General features: G+C 38.9%; 2 protein-coding genes across 2 annotated transcripts; both read right to left on the bottom strand.

Moving 5' to 3' along the window:
• Window positions 1-3,376: 3,376 nt before the first annotated feature.
• Window positions 3,377-9,919, bottom strand: LOC140934053 (chymotrypsin-like protease CTRL-1). Its single transcript, XM_073383737.1, has 9 exons — window positions 9,910-9,919; window positions 9,709-9,759; window positions 8,585-8,953; window positions 7,752-7,793; window positions 6,964-7,049; window positions 6,185-6,285; window positions 5,217-5,461; window positions 3,755-3,845; window positions 3,377-3,596 (listed from the first exon to the last, which is right to left on the bottom strand). Exons 1-9 carry the CDS (start codon window positions 9,917-9,919, stop codon window positions 3,377-3,379), a joined length of 1,215 nt encoding a protein of 404 aa, XP_073239838.1.
• A 172-nt stretch (window positions 9,920-10,091) lies between these two features.
• LOC140934052 (uncharacterized) lies at window positions 10,092-21,614 on the bottom strand. Its single transcript, XM_073383736.1, has 15 exons — window positions 21,524-21,614; window positions 21,128-21,289; window positions 20,042-20,165; window positions 19,157-19,248; window positions 18,569-18,652; window positions 16,859-16,995; window positions 16,339-16,420; window positions 15,529-15,582; window positions 15,342-15,392; window positions 15,176-15,229; window positions 14,658-14,711; window positions 12,935-13,006; window positions 12,334-12,390; window positions 11,760-11,958; window positions 10,092-10,686 (listed from the first exon to the last, which is right to left on the bottom strand). The coding sequence occupies exons 1-15, from the start codon at window positions 21,612-21,614 to the stop codon at window positions 10,092-10,094; spliced, it is 1,908 nt and encodes a 635-aa protein (XP_073239837.1).

Raw genomic sequence — 21,614 nt, 5'->3', positions numbered from 1 at the left:
CTTCTGAACATTTCGTTTTTGATTTTCTGTTATTGTCCAATAAATATATTTAATTTCCCGCTCTGTTTTCGTCGTGGCCCATATACATTGGTTTCTACATGTAAGTTCAATTATCGTCAAAAACCACGTAAATTTTAACATCAGAAATAAGTTGAGAAAAAGTATTGCTAGAAAGTGTTTGAGGTGTGTAATCAATGACTGATCGATGGATAATCATTAGATGATCGATGAGAAATCGAACGCATCAAGACTCATCGATGACATCAATGAGTAATCGATGTCATCTATGATCGATGATTAATCGATAGACCACAAAATTTTTGGCCATCTATTAGTCATTAGTCATCGATTACCTATTGATTATAGTGAATAATTATAATATTTAAGGTGACTCGACCCAGTTTTTTTTGGGGGGTACCATCCTACTTTGAAGCTCTCTGGTATCCCCACTTTTACTTTTATCGTAAGTCTAACACGTAGAATGGATAACATATAGATCAATCTACAATATAACATAAAATTTTTGGCGATCGGGAGTAAATGTCACGTGGTTATAATGCCACGCCCCTTTGAGGACTTAGTCGAAAATCTGCTGTTGCAGGCATTTTTTCGTGAAAATCTCTCGGCTACACATAGCGCGCATTAGTGCCTTGCGCTGAACAAAGTTTCACCAAAATCGCAAAGACCCAATTCGAGAAATTCAGCGGTTTCCAAATTTAGGTCATAATTTATGCGAAAATGATAAGCAAACTTTACACGGATTATATCTAATAAACTATGCGATTCATCTCTTTATTTTGGGCATTGTTATAACAGATGGGTCCTTCAAGTCAGCAAAACGCTTTAGGGCCTTGTAAATGCGTGCGATTTCGAGCAAAGCAAACATATAGAAATTATAATTTTCGCTATTTGTTGACGTTTGTTAGCGTTTAAGAGTCTTTCTCACGAAAAAAGCATTTTCTTAAAAATTCGTAGTTTTTTTTCCTTCAAATTTTTTCAGGGCCACAATTGATTAACTAACTACCCGGACTCTGAATTTCATGGTCATTGAAAAACTGTGACATTATCTTCTATAAACCCAAACTTGAGTAAACATTGAAGATTTTTAGCGTTTTGGCTGAGTTTGTGCTTTGGGAGTTGTCTATTGTTTCTAGTCTGTCATTATACAGCATTCTTGTTCAGCACGCGTGCAATGACCGCGCTTGGCTGACTTCCGAATGTTCACCGAGATTTAATAAGTTTGGTACAGTGAGACAGGCCATCGCGTGATACATAGAGGTTTAACTCAAAATTTTTAATCAATTCTCGTGCTTCTTGTGCCTTTGCAAAAAAATTAAAGAAGTGCTACACACTAAATCTACTTACTATTAAAAAAATATCATTTTTTCATAGGTTTAATGCAAGCCAATAATTAAATCAACTCGTGACGGAATATCTCGGTGAGTATTCGGAAGTCAGCCAAGCGCGGTCATTGCACGCGTGCTGAACAAGAATGCCGTATAATGACAGACTAGAAACAATAGACAACTCCCAAAGCACAAACTCAGCCAAAACGCTAAAAATCTTCAATGTTTACTCAAGTTTGGGTTTATAGAAGATAATGTCACAGTTTTTCAATGACCATGAAATTCAGAGTCCGGGTAGTTAGTTAATCAATTGTGGCCCTGAAAAAATTTGAAGGAAAAAAAACTACGAATTTTTAAGAAAATGCTTTTTTCGTGAGCAAGACTCTTAAACGCTAACAAACGTCAACAAATAGCGAAAACTATAATTTCTATATGTTTGCTTTGCTCGAAATCGCACGCATTTACAAGGCCCTAAAGCGTTTTGCTGACTTGCAAGGACCCATCTGTTATAACGATGCCCAAAATAAAGAGATGAATCGCATAGTTTATTAGATATAATCCGTGTAAAGTTTGCTTATCATTTTCGCATAAATTATGACCTAAATTTGGAAACCGCTGAATTTCTCGAATTGGGTCTTTGCGATTTTGGTGAAACTTTGTTCAGCGCAAGGCACTAATGCGCGCTATGTGTAGCCGAGAGATTTTCACGAAAAAATGCCTGCAACAGCAGATTCTCGACTAAGACCTCAAAGGGGCGTGGCATTATAACCACGTGACATTTACTCCGATCGCCAAAAATTTTATGTTATATTGTAGATTGATCTATATGTTATCCATTCTATGTGTTAGACTTACGATAAAAGTAAAGGTGGGGATACCAGAGAGCTTCAAAGTAGGATAGTACCCCCCAAAAAAAACTGGGTCGAGTCACCTTAATGTATTTAATTTCCCGCTCTGTTTTCGTCGTGGCCCATATACATTAGTTTTCTACATGCACGTTCAATTCCTTCTTCGCGATTATTATCGTCAAAAACCACGTAAATTTTAACATCGGAAATAAGTTGAGAAAAAATATTGCTAGAAAGTGTTTGAGATTTGTAATCAATGACTAATCGATGAGAAATCGAACGCATCAGGACTCATCAATGACACCAATGAATAATTGATGTCATCGATGACTAATCGATACACCACAAAATTTTTGGCCATCGATTAGTCATCGATTACCTATTGATTATAGCGATTACTCATCGATTACTCATTGATGTCTTTTATCATCGATTAGTTACGTCTGGTACTTGGTCAGTGTTCGGTTGTAATGTGGCCTGTGTACGCAACTGTATTTACGGCCGTCGCTTATGGTGGAGAGCAAGCGACGGCCTGAAACGCATCTGCGTTAGCAGGCTACTAACGTATAATGTCCTCTGAGTCCGTTCAGTTTGGTTCGGTTCATTTACATTTATTCGCAGTACAGATGTAAGTAAATTTATGCCATTTTAATTTTTTTGAAAATAATAATAATTCATAATAATAAAATCACACGGAAATACATGGGTTGGAAAGGAAGGGGAGGTGGATGTGCATACGGGATCATTTTTCAGTTTTTTTATTTTTTACAACAGTAAATAGCTGAGAGTTTTCTGTTTTCTGTTTTATGCGTATCTTTAATTTTTTTTTCCTTTTCAGTTACAACTCATTTCATTTAGCAGATCATTTACAGAGTCAATACAACTGACTTAAAGTATCAGTGCAGGTGCCAAATCTTCATCATCATCACTGACAAGGGCTTCCTTTTGTACAACAATCTTTTCGCCATGTGAGCTCCTTATAAATATTGTGGGTGTTAACAATACGTGCAAGTTGAGTAACTAAAAACAGAACAAGATATGGAAGAAAAAAGCGATGCAGCCAATCAAAACCATGTATAGGAAGCTTAAGTCTAAAAGTGGTCCCTCCTACCCAGTTCCTGAAAAATGGCTGTATTAATTTGCTATTCATTTCGGTCAAAATGGCTTGTTCCCATGGTCAAGTCAGTTCACGAAGTCATCGATCCATTTTCTAAATTTTGCCACACGAGCAAATACAGTGTATCGTTCAAGCGCAGAACACTGTGGTGAGCCCCAACTCACTACCCCTTGCAAAACCCATCGCTTGTTTGATTCCTGGCAAACGTAAGGGCCACCACTGTCTCCATGACAACCGCCAACATTTAAGCCTTTTTCGCCTGCGCAGAGCATTTCGGGAGTTATCCTTAAGGAGCCGGCGCCTGTGATAAAAAAAAAACGATGAGATCCCATTCTAAGTGTAACAGACTGTTCCCTTGGTAGAAATATAATAAAAAGTCTGCCGAGCAATGACGACAAATAATCTAAACATGTAAAAAATCCATACCTGAAGAGTTTGCTAACTTAGCGGCACACGCCGTGTTATTGACGGGTGGTATTTTTGCCTGCTGCAGGATAATGTGTGAGGAGCCGGAATGTTTGATTTTGCCCCAGCCTGGAAGAGAAATTGACAAACTGAACGCGAGAGGGTTTTTTTTTCCCAAAACGTAATGTGATCTTATACTTAAACGCTTTAAACAGAATGGAAAAAATTGCTGCACACTAGAGTTTTGAGAAAAGAATAGATTAAGTGGAATGGACTAAGAGAACAGAGACCTTTAGAGATTTTACTGATCTTAGGACGAGGACGACTACGAAAACGAGATTTCCTGAATGCAAAGTAGAGCGCGCGTGTGAACCAGCGTTATTTTGGCGGGAACTTTGACGTGTAGTCATCATTCTATTTCGGGTTTAGCGAGAGATGTTCGACCATCCCTATCTCGTCGGGATTCTCCCACTTTGCTTGAAAATCACTAATCCTGACCAATATGGGATCCGGGTGGAAAAAATTCTTGAGATCTGGTTTTAAAATCTGTTCTGATATTTTCAAATGAGTTCTTCGGACACCTAACAGAGTATGTACTTAATTAAATGAAACTGATATCCGGAAAACTTTAAAAGATTGCACGAAAAATACAAAACAAAATCGCGGGGTACTTTTACGCAAAGCCATGCAAATTGAAATGAGCAATAAATTTATAATCGGTTTAACGGACATTTTAGAAAGAAATTGTTCTCTCAGAATATTAGAAATTGGCGTTTCAGCGCATCAAGGCGTCAAAATTTTCTGCAGGAGCACCACACCCCTAGGCCCTCTAGTGGTTCTCGCCTACGGCGCACCCGTGATTCGTTGGTGATTAAAAGATACCCCGATCTTACATTCTCAAAACAAGTTATCAAAAGATAGAGTCTTAATAGCCAATAACATCACGGCTTAACTGACAGACGACCAATAACATCGCGACATAATTGACCAATCAGATCAATAACCAGAGTATAATACCATCAACTGACGTGATACAACTCAATTTGACTCTGAAGATGACTACCGCACAGGTTGTCGAAACGTCAGTCACTGTCAACAACAACAGTCCTATTCAGGACTACGTTCACCCGGACGATCAAACTCAACCTTTTGAAATGACTCCTGGGTTCAAACCTTTCACAAAAAGATAGAAGTTTCAACATTCTGTGCTTTAGCTCGGAAGAGGACTTAACCGTCTTCAATGACAATAACTGTGTTAATTTTCCGGTTTAGAAAAAGTACAATGAAGCTTTCCGGGGTCAGTCTATCTTTTGAGAATGCTCTAAAGTCAATGTCGTCGTTCTCGTCCTCGAACCAAAAAGTCTTTATTGTCTTGAAAAGACAGGTCATATCTCACATGTACAAGTTACCGTCCACTAGTTCAGATAAAATATCAGAAACAAGACATTGTGACGAAGAAGCAATAAATCGATTTACGAGTACTTGAAAAAGTCGTCGCACCTGTAATATAACAACTCTTTCTCGAAAAAGCCATTTCATTAGGCTTTGGGAGGCAAACGATTCCAACTTTTGAGTTCAGTGAGGCTGGTTTTTCCAGTTGGATTAAGGCTATGTCGTTGTTAAAGGGACTTGGTGAATTATACCCCGGATGTGTTATTATCTGCTTGCCCTTGATGTCTTGTTCGTTTCCTTCCACGCGGATCCGATGATATTCGCCAAGACGAATTGTATAGTAATCTGCAGAGCTAGAAAACAAAAAATACACTCCTTAGAAAATATGGTGCATGAATAATTGCTGAGAGAATAGCCTCTTCCACGGTTAGTTTTCAACTTTTGACATGGATCAGTTACTGAAAACTGGTCGACACCACTGAAAAGAGTGGTGCCTTTCCGCCTCTCCCTTTTTAACAATTTTCATTGCGAAATTCTCCATCCATATAATACAATTGTGATTCCTACATAGGTTCAGTAACATCTGTAAACCTGAAGAAGGCTGGTATGGCCAGCCGAAATATTGTTCTGAAATCAGCTTTGCAGTGCTCTTTGGACTTCTCGTTTTTGGTACTGAAAAGAGAGCCTAAAAAATAGTAAAATGGTCACGTTTGAGGGAGGTTTGTAGAAAAAGAACGAAGATATAGTTCTGCAATGTCGCAAAGTTTTACAGAAGTTTGTACGTTGGGGGAAGGGGGGCAGCAAATTGCCGTCAGGTTCTAGTTGACAGTTTCTCAAATTAGGAAATGAATAGAAACACGTCACGATGCAATGGTAGCAAAATTTCTGGATCTCAACAAACGGATGTACAATGTATGACTATAATTCCTGTGCATTATTGCACTCGAGAAAACGGTAGCCCATACTTTTCTTCCGTCGTTTGACAATGCAAATGGCCGTCTCCGTCAAGAGAGATTGTTAAAATCCATAAATATTGCTACCATGGTAACGTGACATCACACATCTCTATAACTTACCTTCCAGGGACTATGCAATGCGCAGCTGTGACAACCCAGTCGGGAGCAATCAGAGATCCACCGCAACTAAACACCTTAGACTCTCCTCGGAGAAGGGCGACCTGTAATAAAATATAAATACAGAAATATATATAATACATAAAATATAAATACAGAAATATAAACACCCAAATATAAGCCCCCAACAAACCCGCCCTACCCCCCCCCCCCCCCCCCCCACACACACACACACACACACACATATATATAGGCACACCTCCAATTAAAGGTTCATCTACCTGTAAACCAAAAAATACATCCGATTTTAAGCCCAACCCCTCCCCTCCCCCCTCCCTCCCCCCTCCCCCCCTCCCCCACAAGAATATTAACCCCCTCGATTTATTATGACTTTCTGAAGTTGAATTAAAAACCAGTAATTAAAAAAAGTTCGTGACTCAGATCCGGCACTCAACATTAGCGCCTGCAGCACGAACGGTTCAAGTCCGACAGCTGAACCTCTGCATCCGGTATTTCCAAATACTACCGAACACCCTGAAAAGCCCCCTCGGATATAAGCCCCTCGGTTTATAAGTCCTACTAAAACCCCTTACAAAGTTGTACAACCAAAGGGACGCTCAGAAGCGTCACTTCACAGTAACAGTAGAAGCTAGTAGAAAAGGCAGGACAACTACCATGGTATTGACCTGTAATTGTTAGCAAATGACGTGCAATTGCTGAGACACTTGAAAGGAGAATTTTTGTTCCAAAAATAAATAAAGGTATTTAAAAATAAAGCATACCTGCCAAGGCCAAGACCCAATTTTAGCATCAACTCCACCAATGACACGCGATTGCATTGAAGAAACACCGCATTGAGACGAAGGACCTATAAATGGAATAGATTCATTAAACTGTAACTTAGGTATATTTTCCTTGCTTGAGTGCCCTTAGGTGATGTTTCGTTTTGCACGTCTTTTACGCATACCGTAATATATCTTTCTGATCGTGAATCCTAAATCCGGATTTAGAATTGTTCTTGACTAATCAATTCAAACAAGAGAGGATAATGATTCAGAGTATAGTTTCTTAGGCATATCTTTAGACCCAAATAATACGTCATGCCGTTTTGCCTCTCCGTACAACTTCAGACGTCATGCCAGAGTCGAACTTAATTGTGAAAGTAAAGCGGTAAAATGAAAAAGTACATAATCATATAGCTGTTACATTTCTGACTGAAAGACATTTCCAACATATATGAATTAAGCTCGTTACGGCCGGCATAGGCACGACGGTAGGATCACCGTGCTGCCGTGCCATGGTCGTGTAGCAATTCAGACCTTGTCGAACATAACTGCTCTGCCAAACAAGTTCAAACTTTAATTTTTGATGCAGACGTCGTGCTTCTGCAAGTGATCTTTGGCACAAAAGAAGAGTGATGTATGAACTGAGCCTTATATTCAAAATTTAGTTTGGGATTTAAGCTGAATGTAGCGCAAAATCTTTCCACAAGAAAAGTGTATAACCTAAACTTGCACACTGTGCAAGTTCATTGACCAGGTTAGAAATCACAGACATTATGTTATTTTACCTGTGGGAATTGTGCTAATTGTCACTGGCTTGATACTTGAAGCTGAAATAAAAGATTTCGATATATAAGATCACTGATACGTGAAAAATTCAGGTTGTAAGAAGGCAGCAAAGCCGATGTGTACCTGACTTGAAAGTCAGTACATCATAGAAACCTGAAATCTGACTACACTAGATCAAAAGCTGAAATTTAATTACATTAAAATGTAGTAAATTTAAAAAGGGGTAGACTAATAAATCATATATCTATAATAAAATGTGTCTCATTTGAATACTGAAGCTAAAACAGAAATTACTATTATTAAAAATAGGGACCTTGTTTGCAATCAAGCATGTCTCCTCTTAAAGTCAGTCTGTAAAGTTTACTTTGATCTCACAGCAGTTTTATGTGTAAGAGGCTCCAGAACAATTAAACATGAGTTAAACACCGATTTTAGCGGGCAGAAATTGCAAATGTGATTGGAAAGATAAAGTAGACACGTTTCAAGCATTGTTTTGAACATTTTTCTCTCTTTCTTTTTACCCAAGTCTAAGGCTTTTTATTTTAGATACATTTTAACAATGATTTTGTGATAACTTTTATCTTTTAAGGGACCGTTTCTACAAAAGATTCAAGTTTTAAATTCTTAAGCGCAGTCTACTTACTGACAGAGTCTCTTCTGCGAAACGACCCCAGCGGCAAAGAGAGAGGATAGACAGCTGAATTCGCAGGCTATCCTTATACAGAACCAGCCCGGCAGACATTGACGACTTTTAATTATAAGCAAAATCCACTACTTTGACTTAAGAGCCTCTGCAAAAATCTCCCACTTAAGGAGGTTAAATTCACATTACCTGACAATCCACCGTTTCCACAGTAACGCAAGCTGCACTGAGGAGGTTTCTTCAACTCATATACGTAAAACCCGCTGCAGTTGCGGACACGAATGGTCGAAGACCTGTGGCAACAATTCATCGCCCAGTGGAAACACACTTGAACAGCGGTTGCGCCTTCGGCCACTGTCGGGTGAGAACCATTCATCCATCCTGGAGCAAGCGTACCACAATGTTTAATAGCTACGCAAGAAGTAGCCATTTGATTGCCAGCTCCTCCTCGGAATCTGTACCATCCTGGCGTCAGGTTTGTGTCACACTGAGGTGATCCTTTCAGTTCGCTGAATCTTCCCCTCAACGTGTCCTCGAGGTTTGTGTAAACTGAGCATTCTAAAGATAAAGAGTTAGCATTGGCGCTCAGTATCCCCTGACTGTAATCTACTTAAAGGATGAAGGGTTGTGGTGTCAGATGATCTCGCTGAACAAGTGGAACATCAAACCACTTATTTCGCAAATCCTCAAAGATAATGGAGTCTTAGCCTAGCCTCCTCCGCTAACCTGCACATATCACAGACGACGTTTTCTTTTTCTTTTCCAAAATCGGCAGGCACACGCGCGAAGCGAGCACGCTTAAACGATGATCTCTAAAGAGAAAATATTGGGCCTATGAACAGACTATCTCCACGGGCAACACCTTTTGAATGGTTACACTGACTGTTAGGAGTCTGAGAACAAGAAAAGGACAAAAGAAAGAGGAGGAGTCACTGTCAACACTGTCACTACCCGTTCTCTCCCCATTCTCCCACCCGTTCTCTAAAACAGGACAGTGATGCCTGCGGAGGAGTCCTGTCTTGTCGTATCGCTGAATATAATTTGTGTAAACTAACTTGGGACGTTAGCATCATTTGAATTAGCCTGCGACCACAGACGTATTTCCGGTCTCCCCTTCTCTCCACCTTTATAATTATTTTTTGTATGGATGGAGAGAAGCGACAACCGGAAATACGTCTGTGTTCGCAGGCTATATTTGAATCTAAGCGCCCGCTTCATTGAATCGTCCAAACAAAAACTTTTAAGAGACATTTGCATTAAGGGAGAAGGCCAAACCATTGTTTATATTTGAACAAATTGAATTCCTCTGTTACCTTGAGAAGTTGTAGGTGCAATACTTGCCCTCGTAGTCGCAAATGATTCTCCTAAATTCAGAAATATAGAGAAAATACTATTGTAAGTAAAATATAACTGACGTAATGCACAGTTCATCGACTTCTCAAAACAGGGAGTTGACTTAATTTGCAGGCCCCTGGTGGTCTTCTGACTCAATACGCGGCCGGTAAATAATTTACCTATTCCCATCACTCCTTTCGCCCTCTCTTTCCTAAACAATTTGCTCGAATATCCCTCAAAAAGTGATCGCCAGTGACTGGGGACGAGGCAGATGCGCATCAGCTATATAATCTACCACCGAGTCAGCCGTTGTCTTTTTAAAACAGTAACAAATGACTAGTTGGCGATCGAGTTTCAAGTTTCATAGCATCACTAAATAATGTAGGTCATCTTCTACCATACCGCTTCCTGGGGCTATTGTATCCATTATCCATCTTCTAAAATGTCGTACTTTTGCATAAACGCCATATTTTCCAGGTTTAGCGCATCCCCACCCCCAGCTTGTGGCTCCCTCAAGGTACCAATGATGGTGGTGCTCGCAGACTAACGGCCCTCCACTGTCACCCTGACACGCATCCACGCCTCCTTTATCCAGCCCAGCACATAACATGGAATCATCGATTTGATTGGGGTAAGTTTTAAGACATTTCTCTTTTGAAACTAGTGGAACTGAAGCCTGCATCAATACATCTGGCTGGCCTCCTCCAGACGACAGCTTTCCCCATCCAGTGATATAGCATTTTGAGTGTTTATTCATCGGGAGATCGTATTCATTGTCTTCTAGACAAACAATCCCAATTCCTTTTCCCAATCTGGCAGGTTTGGCTAATTTGAGAAGAGCAATGTCTTTAGATAACGCAATTGGTTTGTTGTAATTTGGATGAACAACAATCTTTGCTACACGAACGTCTTGCTCTATTCCTGTGTCGGCGTTTGATCTGTTATGTGCCCCAAGCCTTTAGTATAAAAAAAAAGTTATAACAAAGTTACAATCACCAGAAAAAGCTCTTTCTATCACATTTTGTCACCTGATAACAGTTTATTATCATTATTATCATCACTATCTACTACGGCATTAGATACCAGTTATAATTCCAGGGAATGCCACTTCTTTTCACCAAGTTCCTTTGTTCTAAAACTCTATAAGCCGACTCTAAGCCCATACATTCAAAGCGCACTTGGTGTGTCAACTTTTTCGAACAAACTGAAGGAAGACCTTACTTTCAACACTTCTTTTTCTTTTCCCTCGATCCCCCTCCGTTTATCGTTTTAATCTATTTGTTACCTTATTAACACGTATTGTTACTCTGCCCTCGCCCTCAAATTAATATTTGGTGTTTTGGTGTTTCAATTAGTATTTTGTTATTGTAACATTACATGGTGGCGAAAGTAAAATAACAACTGAATAGTTATCTTGATTATCATTATCATTATATGAACACTGAACCCTTAAAATGATTTGCCTATCTTTAACTCATTCAAGTGGTTTATACCCAAAAAACATTGCAGGAGACCGAAAGACCTCGATTATTGCCTGTTTGCCTTCTCGCATTTTCATACTAGACGCCTTTAGATTCTAGGACGAGGACAGCTACGACAACGAAATTTGACTAACAGCTTTCTTCGTGCATTCTCAAAAAAAGACAACCCGGAAAGCCTCATTTTATTTTTTTCAACAGAAAAGTTAACATGATTATTTAAAAATTGAAGAAGGTTAACCCGTCCCCCGATTTTAAACTGCTATTAAACCTTTACCTTTTAATAAGTTGCTTTCGCCACTACGAAATCATGATTTTCCCGAAAACCCGTAGCAGAATGACGAAGGCTATCGCGTTTTCCCGCCAAAATGACGCTGCTCCACGCGCGCACATTACTAAGTGTAGTCATACTAGTCCTAGAATCAAAAGATCCCCCTGGTCTCTATTATTTGTTAGTTGTGCTTGCAAAAGAGGAAATAGATATTTCTTGATACTCATCCTTCTATCGTTGCGTTTGAAGCACTGTTAGTTAGATAGTGAATTTTAATCACCTGATATAGAAACTCGCTGTCGATTCATGTTCGATGCAGTGAGCAGCTGTCAACACCCAAAAAGGATGTATTAATGATCCTCCACAAAACTGGATTCCATATGAAATTAACATAGCCTGCCATGGCCAGCTGTTTTTTAGTGCTACAGTTCCTCCCACGATTCTTCCATGGGCATTCCTTATTCCACATGATTTTGGTTCTGAAAATGTTGTCAAGCGTAGTTAGAAATGTAATTTGAGACGCTTAAATCACAATTTAAGCAAACCATTCTAATGGATGAAAATGACATGAAACTACTTATTTTTATGTCCATGTAGAGAATAGTCGATAAGTTAAGGGAAAACGTGATCACGTGGTATGCATTGCCTGCTAATTTTGGCTCTAAATATCTCTATTCTAAAGCAAACATGACCTCAATCTAGGCGTGAAATCTGTAAGTCTCATGAATTTCATGAACATTGTTGACGGTACCGTAACAGGAAAAACTCATCCTCGTTGTATGAAGAATCTGTAGCCTTCAAGAGGAATGTGAAACAAAGAAAACAAAAAAATCAACAAAACAATCGTAACTTACTGGCTGTTGGCGGACTGGGCGGAGTTGGCGGAGTAGGCGGCGTTGCTGGAGTAGTCTCTATAACACAACGATTAAGGTACCATACATCCTCTATTAAGCCCTCGGAGGGGCTTATTTATTTCAAGAAAGTTTGAAAGGGGGCTTAATAGGGATTTGACAGGGGGGGCTTAAATAATTTGCCAAAATAGGGCATCATACTACTTTTTCAAACAACCAGAAGTTGGCATCAATTTACCATAAAGAACAAGGATGCAAAGTGGAGAATCTCAAGCACATGACGTTAAAGTCTTGCAGCCGAAGATTAAAACAAATCCGCACTTCCTGCATATGAATAAAGCATACCGGATCAGTCCATCTTGTATTAATTTGGTACCGAAAAAAGGAGGGAGGATAGGGGGGCTTAAAAGAGGGGGAGGGGGCTTAATAACTTTCTTCCCATGAAAAGGGAGGCTCATTAGAAAGGGAGCTTACTTAAGAGGGGGGCTTAATAGAGGATTTATGGTATGTTTATATACTGATACAACACAGGTTTGTCCTCTTCATTTTAAAATCTATGCCATCTGTATGCAATGCAGTACTGAATAAAAGGAATACTACTCACGAGTGTTAGACGGAATAGGTGGAAGAGTAGGGAGAGGGGGAGGCGTTGGTGGAAGTGATGGGATGACAGGACCTGCAAAAAAAATGAACTGATACTTTCTACGTATACTTCACCAGGCCCTCAGATACGTAACGATGGCGCCTAAACAAGGCATGCGAAAATAAGACGCGCGTGTTCTGGAGAAGTGGCGTTTTTCGCATCAGATTCACAGTTTGTGCTCATTACCACTTGAAGCCTGGAAAAGGCTACTTTCTATACATCCGTCTACGATCTGACTGCCGCTCATGAATATTGACGGACGTATCGAACTTTAGAGATTAAATTGACCACAGAACTTGAAAGATTGAAAACCTGATGTTTCGATCACTAGTTCTTCAAAGAAGAAAACAATCATATTAGGTTAACAAAACTGAGCAGAAAATAGACCTTATTCACAATACCCGGCATCTTTGCACGCACTTTAGGATTGATAGGATTAAAGCAATGTCACGTGATATTTTAGGGCACAAAAGAAGATAATCGCGGACAAAAGAAGAAAATCGGGGTCGAGTTTGTTTATTCTCTTAAAACGAGACGGCGATTAATAGTCATGCAAAATCTACGGTTCGAGTTTTGACAAGTTTTACGTTACTATTGCTTACTGTAAGGACATCTACGGTCGCCACTGCATCTAAAAAAGTAACGATGATCACCTCCACCCATAATTTGCCATTAAAGTTTTACATATATGTTACAGAAAAGAGATATTCTTCAACCGACAATTTGATAAGAGCTTTCGGAACCCATTCAGATCCCTTCATCAGTGATGACGTTTGCTGTTATTCGCTAAATTGTTCCATAAATACGCCATTTGCACAATGGCGTCATTTTACTACTACGACCAGAATTCTTTTCGTTTTTCTTTTCATATTTAAATTTGGTAGCCCCGGTGAGGTTTAAATAACAAAAGCCCTAATTTGCACATGAAAGCAAAACCCACAAGGATCCTGGTCATAGTCGTAGTAAAATGATGCCATCATGTAAATGGCCTATTGGGGGAAGGTTGTAGGTTCCGGTCGCCCGGTATGAATGTTTACGGCCTCGTAAAAACGAGGCTGCGAATAATAGCAAACTTCATCACCGATGAAGGGATCCGGATAGGTTCACCAAAAGCTCTGCCAAACCTTCCTCAAATTGTTGGTGTTGAAGAATTAGGGCCATTTATACGAGGAAAAATAAGACGCGTCTTACATAAGACGCGTCTTAAATTAAATAAGACGCGAACTGTACCATTTATACGAGCTTGTCTTATCTAATAAGACGCGTCTTAGCTAAGCCGCGTCTTATTTTAGACGAAATGTGCCGTTTATACGGAAAGTTCGCGTGTTATTTAAGACGCGTCTTATGTAAGACGCGTCTTATTTTTCCTCGTATAAATGGCCCTATCTTTTTTCTGTAATTTAATGTCCCAACAGCATAATCTTCACTCTGTCATACAATAAATTTATTCGTTTTCTGCAAGAGCTATAATGGGACTCTTGTTTTCTGTTGTCTAGAGCAAGAAAACTCGACCAAAATTTCTTTGTATTCGCGGAGTCAATCACTGGCCTGCCTCCTTAGAAACCACGTGACATTGCTTTTATCCAACCACTCCTTAAGCGTTTGCAAAGACAACACCAACACATTTTGACCTTTAAAAGCAGAAAATTAACAATAAATACCAGAGAAGCAGGCGTTTACTTACCGTTTGTGGGTAAATTAGTCGTCGGCATTGTCGTCTGGGGTTGAGACGTTGTTGCTGTCATTTGATCAAAAAAGAAACGTTAGGAATATTATAAAGAGCAACATATTTAGACCTTTAAAGCGTAAAATTAACAACAAATCGCGATGAAATTATGACGAGCAGACGCAAACGTACTTACCGCCGTGTGTGGGTAAAGAATTCTGCATTGTCGTCGGTGGATGAGATGTTGTTGCTATCATGTGAATAATAAAAAGAAACGCCAATAAGACCATCATATTTGACCTTTAAAAATTACAATTAATACTAGATCAAACTATGAAGAGCACAAGTTGTACTTACCGCCGTTTGTGCAGGGTAAAGAAGTCTGTATTGTCGTTGGTGGATGAGATGTTGTTGCTGTCATTTGAATTAAAAGGAAAAGTCAGGAAAGCTGATAAGACCAACATATTTAGACCTTTAAAGTAGAAAATTAACAATAAATACTGGATCAAATAATGAACAGCAGACGCTGTACTTACCTCCGTTTGTGGGTAAAGAAGTCGGCATTGTCGTCGGTGGATGAGATGTTGTTGCTATCATTTGAATTAAAGGAAACGTTAGGCAAGATAAGACCAACATATCTTTACCTTAAAAATAACTACAATAAATACTAGATCAAATTATGAAGAACAGGCGTTTACTTACCGTTTGTGGGTGAAGAAGTCTGCATTGTCGTCGGTGGATGAGACGTTGTTTCTACAATTTGAATTAAAAAGAAAAGTTGAGAAAGCCGATAAGACCAACATATTTAGACCTCTAAAGCAGAAAATTAAAACAACAAATGAGTTACAGATGAAATTATGAAGAGCAGGCGCCTTTAATTTTTACTTACCGCCGTTTGTAGGTAAAGAAGTCTGCTTTGTCGTCAGTGGATGAGACGCTGCTGCTATTAAAAAGCAAAAAGACGTTGACAAAGGTGAGACAAACGTATTTCACCTTTATGAAACAAAAAATTTATCAAAAAGAACTAGACGAAATTATGAAGAAGGACGTTTGCTTACCGCCGTTTGTGGGTAAAGAAGTCGGCAATGTCGTGGGTAGATTCGACGTTGTTACTATGAGTTAGGAAAGTTAGATACGTTGGAAAAGGTAAGACCAAATATATTATTTACCTTCATAAAGCAGAAAATAAAACAACAAATACTAGATAAAATCACAAACGTCCGATATTAACGATGGCGTTTGTTTTTATTATAGGGAATATAGTCCATATGCGTAATACACTGAACCACTTAGGAAGAGAAACGAACTATAAATAACAGCTGTACGCTTCGAAATACTTAGCTTTTTTCATTTGCAGGGGCGGATCTAGGGGGAGGGTGTAGGGGGTGCGCACCCTCCCCTGAGATTACCTGCCGTTTTCTCATACAACTGGTATTCTGCAAAAAAAAAAAAAAACTATCTGGTTTATTGAGCAAGAGACGAGTGCACCCCCTCCTAAAAAAAATCCTGGATCCGCCCCTGATTTGACAGCGGGAAATAAAAAGTCTAAGGAAACGGGGCGAAGGAAAGGCTTGAACCCAGTCCTACAGATCCGAAATCGGATGCATCAACTGGTCACTAGAAAGAAAAAACCGCGTCCATCGAATAAAATATAGATAGTTCTTACTTAATGTTGTACTAAATTGTGATGATAACTTACAAACGTGGCATTCAGCCTTATAGAGTAGATTAATCTTTTTAGTGTCCATACGGCTTAATCCAATTCTCTGACCAATGACAACCTGCAATTAAACAGAATATTATTACGTACAATGTATTTTACACATCTTAGCTAACTATAGAAGTGCGCAATTCCTTGCGGACGGTTTGGATTACTACATAGTTAGTGTCTTCAAAAAAGAACCGATTAAACTTAACTGTGTAAGTAATGCACTTACGGACTTTACGGTCACCTTATAAATGTCAAGGAATTATCAGACATTAATCACTGCAAACTGCAGAAAAGCCAGGCGGCAATAAGTCCCTCATTCTCTTTAAAATATCGATGTCTGCCTACACCAAGATTGTCTATATTGTATCGCTTTCAATATCACCACACTAATTCTGCTATAAATGCCCTTTTGATAGCTGCTATTTCTATAAAGGATGAGGATTATGGCGCGCATGCGCAAATATTTGCCAAATCCTGCTATCAGTGACAGATCAACTCGTAAACTTACTCCGGGTTTCTTGGCGACAATTGTTGGTTTTCCATTTTTAGAAAAGAATCTTGGCCCATAATGCATCACGCTCTCGTAATCATAGGGAGTGTTTTGGGAGTCAATTGATGCATGCTTCATAAATTTATCCACAGCACCTAAACAAAATATTGTTTATACATCTGTTAAATACTGAAGTTAAGAATATACAAAGGGGAAAGATTTTTTTAACATGTTGTAAATGTATTGTACATGTTTCGATTGAAAAGGTGATTTAAAAAATACGGTAAACGGAACTAATACCTTCACTTCTAGTTTTTCGTTTTTTTAAGCCAAAAAAAATTGTCATCCCTTTTTGGTAACTAACGATTCCAATTTTTCTACAATTTAGCTATACGTTATTTCTTAAGAAGAGTCAAGCATAGTGACTAATTCACACCGGCACCTAGGTACACCAAAATGTGGTTGGCAGGAAACTTCGTCATTCAAAATGGTCGCCTTCTAAATCCCCAGATTCAGATTCACCTAGCAAACATTTTACAAACAAAGCAGCGTTTGTGCTTGAAGACCAACATAACTGTAATTCACCTTGTTCTAAACGAGTAAAAAACAGGGTGCGATATGCGACCACAAAGCTTCTTGGGATCGTTTGGAAGGAAAACGTGACAGTTAATCTCGTACCCAGATTTCCCACGGCCAAGGCAAAGGGAGATCTCACTTTTCAGCGTAAGACAGAGTGAGATTTGGGTACGAGGTTACGTGACAGTCAACAAACAGTGCGCGCTACAAGTGCTGCCGTGTTCCAAACTGATAGTTTCAGATAGTTACAGTGGAACCACGCTAGCTCTAACGTGCCAAGGTACCAGGAAAAATTGTTCGTTATAGCGGGGTCTACGTTATAGCAAAGACCCCGTTTTAACGAATTATTTGGTTAACAGCAAAAATATTAGTGATAGCCGGGTAATTTAATAAATTACAATTGCCAAAAATTTAATACTGCACGTAGAAGGCATCATTTGTATTCACTTGATTCTGTAAACTGTTAGTGTAAAGCACTGAATATCAAGACATCAAATTCAAAAACACTTTCAATTAAAGCAAGCTGTGATTTCTTCTCAAATCTGTCGCTTTTTATGACTGCTGCGAGCGACCGGACAAACTATTCGTTACAGCTGGGTAAATTGCGCGTTTGAACCCGTCAAAATCTATTCCTTATAGCGCGGTTCGTTTCCACATATTTTACTGTAATTCTGCCGGGATTTCAGATGCTTTTCGTTATAACAGGGTCTTCGTTATAGCGGAGCTATACTTTAATTTTCACTCTAACAGAATTCCTTAAAACCCTGATGCGCCAGGTATGTCTTTTTCAGTCGGAATAACCTTCTAAGAGCGTCTTTAACAGGTGGCTTACTGCTGTCCGCCATACTTTTGCTGTCCCTTCCTCCAAGCAATCCCTAGGATTCCTAAGTCTTTGGGTACTGTTTAATTCTTTGATTCGTTTCTTGGTTTCTGATCCTCTGACGTCATATCCATATACCGGCTTAACCATAACAAACAGTTCAAAATTATCCCCACCCACCCCTCTCCTAGTAGGTAAAATAGTTGAACTAAAACGTAAATTTGATTCAGTTTTTGCACCCTCGCAAAATCGACAAAATAATGACTTCCTCTTAACCTTGGTGGAAAAATGAGTATTCTATGAGTCAATCTGAATTTTCTAACTTTTCTCACCTTCCATGATATTACGCCATTCTATGGTCACATATTTATCCCTGTCCAGCCGTGAATGTTCGTGAAAACATCCCAAGGAATGAGCTAAAAATAACAAAAACATCCATATGAAATGCCTGTTTAGCCAACAGGGCACTGGAAATGCAACAGTATGATCTAATTTCCGTTGCAGGAAAACGAAAATGAATAATAAAAACATATTAAATTCTCAACCTCGGATGATGCATTTCTAGCTGTCCCTTTGATTCTCGATTATCAGCCACTTAAATACTTAAATTTGACCTTATATGGAAAATAAGTTTGGCAGTAACGTCAACAGTGGCGAAATTGGGCCGCCGCCCGACAGCCTTACAATTATAGAGGGTATTTAAAAATTTAACAAAATAGAGCGAATCCGAAGGGGGTAAACCTAAAAGAGAAATATCATCTCTATAAGAAAAAAGGTTTAAATTGACGGCCGACAACACAAAGACAAGAAGACAAAAAATAGTGACCATATATATACCATAGATATACCACCTTTTAAGAAAAATGGGCGTACTTTTGCGTTTGGATATGGTTATCTTAAAAGAAAAATGACCAACCCACCAATCTCGTGAATCACGATGCCATAGTACCAGCAGTCGGGCGCGAGCGAAATAGGCTGTTTTAATCCTGTTTTCCCCACATGAGACCAGCAACTGGAAAACATCAACAACATTTATTCATCTAAATTCTGCAATCCCACGGTTTTGAATTGTTAATCCCATCTCGAAAATCAGTAGGTGCATTACAAATGGTACGTCCCTTATTAAGATATAGACCCATGGGAGATGATCACCGACTGGTAAAGTGTAACGATCACTAGGCTATCACCTTAATCGTAAACAAATTGTGATTTTTATGAATTATATAATTTCACTTTTATTCACTTTTAAAATCTTTGTACATATTTTTAAACTAATTTTTAATTTTCTTAAAAAATTTTTTATCGTGTAGTCGTAATTACACAGGGCCGCTTTTGATACCAGCCAATGGCTGACAGGCCGCTAACCTGCCTAAATAAAGTTGACTTCACTTGACTCGATCATTTGACAGGATCGGGGAAAATGTTTAACTTAGGTTAAATCAAAATAAACGTTTTTATTCGATTATTAATGAAAGGCAGGCACTTTCCCTACCGAATTTCGGTTCTATAAAACAACGTTTTTTCGAATTCCGCACCATTCAATTTATGAGGAATCCTCGTGTTCCCTATTATGCAGCACTTTTTGTATTAGGATTTTCTTCGTTTTTTTAATGTATTGTTTTGATTGTTTGTGTAATTGAATTGAGTAAATAATAAAAAAAAACTTAAATAGTAAACCACCATATGCCGTGTCCCGTTCGGAATATTATTTACCGTAGCATTTTGCTTCCCTCTTTCTCTAAAATTCCGAATCTCTGTTTTCTGAACGAAGAGTCCGACTTCCACTCGGATGAATATTAACTTACCCTACTCCACGGTAGAACCATATGTATTCATTTTCAGTTTTTCGCTTCTGGAATCGAATGCAAGTTTTCCTTTCGAATTCGTTCATAGCTAGCCAGATTGCAAATAACGCCTTCATGTCATGGGCTGCAGATTGAAAATATAACTGTGTGTTTATTAAATAAATACAATTTTCAGCTCTCACAAACACTGCTCTTCAGATCAACAATTCCCCCGTACAAGAGCAAATATGAAATTAAAATGAAAGGGATCGATAGGATGTCGGGTGATGCTGCATGTGCTAATGGCATAAATATTTTGCGAATATCTAAGTAAGCATTATTCTATGTGTGTCAATATTCACTGAAAACACCGTGAAGCGCCTCTAGTACCTCCACTCGCCAGAGGCTTCTTTTGAGCCACTAAATCTACATCTACATTTTATTACCATGACGTCGTTAAAAATCGATTAGACATTACACCACCTACACCACTAACACTAGGAAGCAGTGGTGTGGACTACGTAGAAATCGTTTGAAAGGGAAAAGGCAATTGTTATCGTCTCCTCCCCAATCGTTTTATAATTGCGCCCTTTCCCTTGTCCTTCTAACGCCTGACGCGCAGGCGCAGTGTAAACGATGAGAAGGAAAAGGAGGGGAAACGAAGTCCTGCCTTTTCCTCTTCCCATCGTACCCTGCACACTCGATTATTAAGTTTCTTAAATTTGCTTGCCAAGAGAAGGTATTGAGACGCTAAGGTATCACGTGACCTTTTCAGGAACAAGTACATGTATGAAAGTAAAGAGTTAAAAAAAAAAAACGAACGAACAAAAGGATCTCTTGAGATAGTAGCAAAAACTGAAAGGGAACGACAAACTAACCAAGGTGTGGCGCAAAGTATGCTGGTCTGTTGGAATGTTTGTGATTTAAGGCTATACCTGATAGCATTGGGCCGCCATGAAAATCATACCGGATGGGACTTCTGTTCACCATGGATAACAGGAATTTAGAATATATGCGTGCTGAATGTCGTATAAGAGAATGCGAAGGACGAATTGTCTCTAGCAAAATAGTTGATATAAAATATAAAAGCGTACTAAGCTCGCTCACCGAGAGAGGTATCAATATCGTATGTGACAATCCCTCCAGGCCAAAGTTTTGTAGCCTTGAAAATCTTTTGTCCCCCAGATCCAGCAAGAAGTTCAAGCTTCTGGTCTAAAGTTAGTTTCATGTCACCCTCGATAAGATCTTTGTCTCCAGTCAAAAGATTTTCTGTAAAACAAAATCATCAACAGATATGGATCACGCTTCTAATTTAATCTAATTTCATCCTTTACGTCTTAGATGTTTTCATGTGGTAAATGTTACAATAAAAAAAGAAGAATCTTACAAATAAATATAGGGTCAATGTTTAAAGCGGCCATTTTTTTATGGTTTAGAAGCAACACATACGAGAGAAAAAATTATTTGTTGTTGGTGTTTGATAACAGAGACAGTGAACTATACCTTCAACGGAGCTCAACACCAACACAATAAAACAGCTGAGATACAGGAACACCAATCTCCAAGATCGAAACAGGAATACTTCGTTTTGCAT

This window comes from Porites lutea, chromosome 4 (genome assembly GCF_958299795.1).
Source record: "Porites lutea chromosome 4, jaPorLute2.1, whole genome shotgun sequence".
In the NCBI taxonomy this organism is placed as follows: domain Eukaryota; kingdom Metazoa; phylum Cnidaria; class Anthozoa; order Scleractinia; family Poritidae; genus Porites; species Porites lutea.
This window is presented reverse-complemented; position numbering and strand designations above follow the sequence as displayed.

Excerpts from the sequence above, each read along its gene's own strand:
- LOC140934052 (XM_073383736.1), bottom strand. The coding sequence starts at position 21,614 with ATGCAAAACGAAGTATTCCTGTTTCGATCTTGGAGATTGGTGTTCCTG. Across the intron at positions 16,421-16,858 it reads TTGTCGCCAAGAAACCCGGA|GTTGTCATTGGTCAGAGAAT; the intron begins GTAAGTTTACGA and ends GTTTAATTGCAG. Across the intron at positions 11,959-12,333 it reads GCCCAGTCCGCCAACAGCCA|AACCAAAATCATGTGGAATA; the intron begins GTAAGTTACGAT and ends CAACATTTTCAG.
- LOC140934053 (XM_073383737.1), bottom strand. Across the intron at positions 6,286-6,963 it reads TTGGGTCTTGGCCTTGGCAG|GTCGCCCTTCTCCGAGGAGA; the intron begins GTATGCTTTATT and ends ATTTTATTACAG. Across the intron at positions 3,846-5,216 it reads AAAGAGTTGTTATATTACAG|GCTGGGGCAAAATCAAACAT; the intron begins GTGCGACGACTT and ends TTTCTCTTCCAG.